At 35.6% G+C, this 6,438-nt stretch overlaps 1 protein-coding gene across 1 annotated transcript; it reads left to right on the forward strand.

Moving 5' to 3' along the window:
• Window position 1: 1 nt before the first annotated feature.
• Window positions 2–5,372, forward strand: eif1axa (eukaryotic translation initiation factor 1A X-linked a). Its single transcript, XM_079813735.1, has 7 exons — window positions 2–167; window positions 1,628–1,711; window positions 2,905–3,008; window positions 3,634–3,684; window positions 3,805–3,886; window positions 4,176–4,267; window positions 5,009–5,372. The coding sequence occupies exons 1-7, from the start codon at window positions 152–154 to the stop codon at window positions 5,012–5,014; spliced, it is 435 nt and encodes a 144-aa protein (XP_079669861.1). The 5' UTR covers window positions 2–151; the 3' UTR covers window positions 5,015–5,372.
• Window positions 5,373–6,438: the final 1,066 nt, after the last annotated feature.

The following is a 6,438-nucleotide window of genomic DNA, read 5'->3' on the forward strand; positions in this document are numbered from 1 at the left end:
TGCGCAGTCGTGGATTACTGGTTTACACGGAAGTCTTCAGAAAGGGAGAGGGAGATTATTTGAGGTCCTCCTCGAAATTTAACATTTATTTCATCAACGACTTTGTTATACGACATCATTGAACAAAGACCGCAGTGTTTGTAATCCGAACATGCCAAAGAATAAAGGTAAGACAAACAGAACACCCTTTATCAATGGAGCTGAATTCAGCCTAGCTCTCAAGCTAACCACCCGGCCTTTGCGAGCAACGTGACCATGAGCCCTCGCATGCGCTAAACTAGTTGCTTGTCTAGGGAAAGTAGTCGCTGGTTGAGAGGTAGTCTATTAGTAAGGTACTGACACACATGAGTTTAACCATACAGTTTGTCTTTTTATAAAGATTTGTTCAGATACCATTTCTGCGGGTTGCATCATTACACCGGCGTTGGGCCGAATTTTGGCCCCCGCCGGTTTATTACATCATACATATCCAGGTATAGGATTCGACGTGGGGGTTAGGATTAGACAACCAGGTAACTTTAGCGGCCTCAACGAGGGGGATAATAATTTGGCAGGGAGTTAAAATTCGGCACAACACCTGTCGTTTGTGTGTATTGCCTTGTGTAATAACGGGAAAAAATGAGTCATTCACTTAACTGATTCGTTAAAAACAAGTGGGTTTATTCTACGTGACACGTGAATTTACCCGGTAAAGCCTTATATAAATTAGCCTATGCCAGATTTTTTCCTAATGGAGTCGTTAATTGAACCTTTGGACAAAATATATATTGAATATATATATGAAAAAATGTTTGCATATGTATTTTATGGTTTTGCATTATATTTGATATATCAGGCTTTTATGGCCCATATAGTGTACAAAATAGTGAGAATATGGAACTCGCACTTGAGGAGGGCAGGTGGCCCAAACCTAGCACACATGCAATTGAGTGTACTTCTTACAAAAAGAATGAAGATTAAATTCTGACATCTTGTAAATGGATGTAATGGCAAACTACTTGGATAAAATGCGTATAAATATCAGTTGTCACTCTGGTTCCCATCTTCGTACAAGGATATTTAAATGTTCAGTTTTATGATTTACAAAGATCTGTAGTTTTTAGTTGTTGGGGCCATAACATATAACGTAATGCAATACAATGATAGCTGAGATGTGATGTACAATGGATAATCAAGAAAAATAATAAAGAAAATATGATGTGTATAGTCAAGTAAACCCAAGTTGCTTCAGTCTAGTAAATGTTCATAACAATATAAAAGTTTATTCTCTTACGTTAAATCATTAATGTACCATGACATGAAGGTGAACATTTATACTAATAGGCATTAACTTACTTTAAAAAAACTAATTCAGAGGGCAGAAGTTCATTTATCAAAAATGATACACTACGGTTTATAGAGTTAATGTGAATATTCAGAGAGAAAATTTACCACAACAGTTGCTGTGAGTACAACACCTCATGAATGTTATTATAATAATGGTGAGAGAATTTTTGGATTGGAATCAGACGTTTTAGATTTTGGAAAAGGTGATAACCAGGATGAGAGAGGGAACTGGCGTATAAGAGAAGATCTAATGTCTGCTTTTTATAAACAATATCATTCAGTCTGCTTTTCATTTCTTCAGGTAAAGGAGGTAAGAATAGGCGGCGTGGTAAGAATGAGAACGAGTCAGAAAAAAGAGAGCTGGTTTTCAAGGAGGATGGCCAGGGTAAGTAAATGGCATTCAAATCCAGTGATAGTTAAGCCCTCTGTATATATGCAAAGAAATTACCATTTTCAACATATCATTTTATACACCTTTACTCAGTTTTTGGTAGGCTTTTTTTGTCATCAGTTTGGGGTGAGTTATATATATATATATATATATATATATATATATATATATATATATATATATATATATATATATATATATATATATATATATATATATATATATATATATATATATATATATATATATATAAAATATATATAAAATATAATTCATACTTTAAGCAAGGGTCAGTCCTGGGCATTCCAGCCCTGGGCATATTTTCTCTCTTATCTGACGCACTTTGGCTATATCTATATTATGCCAGATATATTTGACAAATTGCATTGTCATTTCAAACGCTCTTGTCCACTTTAGCGTTTTCAAGCATTTTCCAAAAGTTTCTCGTCCACACTAAAATGTCGGAAAGCGCATAAATCATTGTACTGCACATTTGTAAAACATAATATAAGCTCACTGAGATGATAGCAGGGGACCAGACATAAAGTTCTCATGCTATTCTATTAGCAAAGCATTCCACCACTTCAGGGTTGCACTCAATCAACATTCCATGTATGGTTTAAAATGCAATGGCCCTCATGTTTTGGCACAGGACAGCAATTGCGGATTGGTGTATATCAGTGGCCCTCCATGACCTGTTTTGAGGAACGCTGGTGTAGATGTAGCTTCAGTTTTGTTCATAGAGCGCTTTCCTTACAAGCTGATGGTCTGAATCAGGTGTGTTAGATAAGAGAGACATGCAAAATTTGCAGAGCGATGTGGGGCCAGGATCCGCTGTTCTTTTAAACTTTCTATCCATTAAATAATCCCAAAATTTCCACAAATATTATTAGCAGGCAGCAGCACAACTGTTTTCAACATTAATATTAAGAAATGTTTCTAGAATGATTTCTGATGGACCATGTGACACTGAAGACTGGAGTAATGGCTGCTGAAAATTACATTTTAAAATATATTTTAAATATAAAATGTCATTATTTCACAATATTACTGCTTTTGTATACTTTTTTTAAAATAAATTCTTTCAAAAATATATATATTTTTAATTAACCGACCCCAAACTTTTGAATGGTTGTTCAGTTAAGATGATCTTTAGTGATCCAAAATGTCCCAATGTCTTGTGCTAGAATATGCTCAGGTGATAAAGATGCTGGGAAATGGGCGGCTAGAGGCCATGTGCTTTGATGGGGTCAAGCGGCTTTGCCACATTCGAGGAAAGCTCCGGAAAAAGGTATGATCATGTTAATGACCACGTCTCTTCTTTTTATTGTATTGACTTTTATTGTCCCCGTGGGGAAATTGTTTCAGTGAGTTTCAACACGCATGACGTTCACCCAAGCAATTTACACAAATGTAAAACTCCCATCTATCCCCAATAAAATCCACCAAACTCCTACCTGAGACAATACTCATACTCAATAGACATACTCTGCACCCCCCCCCACCCCCACACACACACGCACACAAAACCCCACTACCTTTCATTGAGAGAAACATTTTTTTTGCCTGAGGCAAGAAGGATTTTTCCCTCTGCTTATTTTAAACAAATACTGGCATCCTATATCTCAGACTTGAAGGTAATGGCTCAAACTCTTGGAACAGTAGGGCTCTGTGATCTGACATGTTCTGTAGGCTTAAGGATCTTAATGACTGTCATTTTTTTCTTTATGGCTGTATGTTATAGATGCTTTCATATCATTATTGTTTAATTTTACCTCTTATTTCTGCTTGCATAGAAGACAACTTAAAAAGGACACAACTTACCTGATTTATTTTATTTTCTCTCGTTTTTTTGTTGGACTTAGACTTTTTTTCCCCTAGCCCAAGTAGTAAACACATTGTCTTATCTCCTTTAGGTTTGGATCAATGCATCTGACATAATCCTTGTTGGTCTTCGAGATTACCAGGTAGGTGGTGTTGTTTTTTTCCCTTTGTTTTTTTGTCCCCCTGTAATTTTCATCAATAGATGCTTTATTATTGTTATGAGCATTATTTGCCTTTTTCATTTTTGCATGTGTATTTCACAGGATAACAAAGCAGATGTCATTTTAAAGTACAATGCAGATGAGGCTCGCAGTCTTAAAGCCTACGGAGAACTTCCAGAACATGGTAAGTCACAAACTGCCATTATTCATGTTTTTGGACTTTTTGTTTTAACTGTATAAGTGCCAGATGATATAGTAAAGCTCTCACGTAGCTAGGGTTGGGTATCGTTTGATTTTTAACGATTCCCATTCTGCTTATCGATTACAGAAAAGAGCATGCGGGTCTTCTTGCTGAATTGAATTTATTTTTTAAAAAATATATTTTTTTTTTCTTCTTCAAAGTTTTTTATGCTCAAGGATGATAGTGTGTACTAAGTACAAGACTTGGCTGATCTCTTTTGTCTTTCCTGCAGCTAAAATCAATGAAACGGACACATTTGGACCTGGAGATAATGATGAGATTGTGTTTGATGATATTGATAATGACGATGAGGAAATCGATGACGTAAGTGCACGATTCTTTTTTTTTTATCATGACAGGAGCAACAGTGTCTTATTCGTTATAAATTTCAAAGTGCTGGAGTTTGTTTCTGTTGCCTGTATTAGAGTATGTCCACTGTATACAACTTCGATTCACTAAAAATGAATGAATGAAATGAATACTTTTATTCAGAAAAGACACATTAAATTGAAGTAACAGTAAAGATCTTTATAACGTTACAAATTATTCTAGTTCAAATTCTAGTTCTGTTTCTTGAGCAGCAAAATCAGCATGTTAGAATGATTTCTGAAGGATCATGTGACACTGAAGATGGTAATGATATAAATTCAGCTTTGCCATCACAGGAATAAAATGCACTTTAAATATATTAAAATATAAGATGGTTATTTTAAATTGTATTTCACAATTTTACTGATTTTAATGTATTTTTAATCAAATAAATATAGCTTTTGTGAGCATACGAGACTTCTATAAGAAACTTTAAAAAATCTTTCTGCCCCAAAATCTTTTAACAGTAGTGTAGAAGCATAATACAAGTTATGTTTTGACATTGATCTATTAAGTATAAACAGTAACTTTAAGTAAACTGAATGTAAACTATGTTAACTGTCTTACTGCTGTAGAGAATCTCTTTGCGCTGTTTATCTGCATAAAACAGCCTAAATCCCCACTTTTAAGGTTAGAACCTCATACTGTTTGGGGAAACCTATAGCTTAATGTGTTTGCTTCTGCCCTCTCACACAGATCTGAGTCACGACTGCTGGTGGGCTATACTGTTTGCACAGAGGAGAAAACTTGTTGGGGAAAAATTGCAACTTGGGCATAATTTGATGCCCTATATCCTACTGCAACCTCCCTCAGAGAAACACACGGAGGCTTATCGCTTAACTCTAACTGTTTTTCTCTCTCTACCACGTAATCTGACTACAAGTCTTCTCCGAGCATTCTGACGGTCACATAAATCTTTCATTCACATTTAATGACAGCCACACAACTTAGACCGCATATTTTTGTTATGGTTTTAAAGTATTTATATTGTATTCCACTGTATGTGGTGGAATTTAAAACGCAAGGAAATTCACAATCTACAATAAAAAGTCGAGCCTTTTATCTGTTTGGACTGAACTTTATTTCTTGTATTGTATGTTTGTTTGCTTTTTTCCCCTGTATTTTATTTGCTCCATTTACACTGGCATTTGCATGCATTTCTGCTGTGCCTGAAATAAAAAGATATATATTTTTATTTTTTGTTGTTGCCTGGTACTGAATTGAATACAAACCCTACAGTCATAACCTTAGATGACACCTAGACAGTCCCGATCAATATTACAGGACTTCAAATTCGGTGTAAAAGTATAGTTTTTGCAGACATTAGTTTGGTCACGCAATTGTACGTTTTCTGGATGTTGTCTGGAGACGATCATTTCTACTGTTGTACTCCCTCTCTGTGCACATCGCTTTGTTAGAGAAGTCGTACTGACCCATTTCATTTGGACTCATTACTGCCAGTCCTGCTGCCCCTCTGGCTGTATCAGACTGCCATGTTTAATCCATATCACATGGACCGTCTCCACAGAAGAACCGTTTGTTCACTACCCTTGGAGACCTGCCATTAACCTTCCTTTATACTTTGTGATGCAGCATTTGGTCATTGATTAAATGTTTCTTTTTACCAGTTTTGAGCAATTTTCAAAGTGTAAATCAGGCTTTTCACACTTATAATTGTTAATCCTGGAAAATGATTCCGTGTTTAACTGTTAATACTTCACAGTGGTTGGTTTATCCTGGCTCGCGGCGATGCCTGCCTAAAATGTACACAAGCAAAAACAAATGGTTGGTCCGTTAACATTTTTGCTTCTAATGTTCATTTTCTCTTCTCTTATTTTGATATGTATATCTCATCCAAGAAAAGAAAAAAGTATGATCAGTGTGTATGTGACATGACTAATATATATATATATATATATATACATACACCACACACGATTTTAATTGAACGATTATTCAATTCGCCCTAAGTAGCTATATTTTTAAAATATGTAATTTGAAAAGTTTTAGAGCGAAATCCGATCTCTGGCTCGTTATGCCCGCTGTGGATGACGTCACTCAATGTTTCAGCACTACTGCGCTGTCCAGTCCAGCCTCTTTAACCGGACTCTCCACATTATTCTCTA

This window comes from Gobio gobio, assembly GCF_949357685.1.
Source record: "Gobio gobio genome assembly, chromosome: 4".
In the NCBI taxonomy this organism is placed as follows: domain Eukaryota; kingdom Metazoa; phylum Chordata; class Actinopteri; order Cypriniformes; family Gobionidae; genus Gobio; species Gobio gobio.

Bases quoted from the DNA above. Each gene is read 5' to 3' on its own strand.
- eif1axa (XM_079813735.1), top strand. The intron at 1,712-2,904 runs GTAAGTAAATGG...GTCTTGTGCTAG, and splicing joins TTTCAAGGAGGATGGCCAGG to AATATGCTCAGGTGATAAAG. The intron at 3,009-3,633 runs GTATGATCATGT...TATCTCCTTTAG, and splicing joins GAGGAAAGCTCCGGAAAAAG to GTTTGGATCAATGCATCTGA.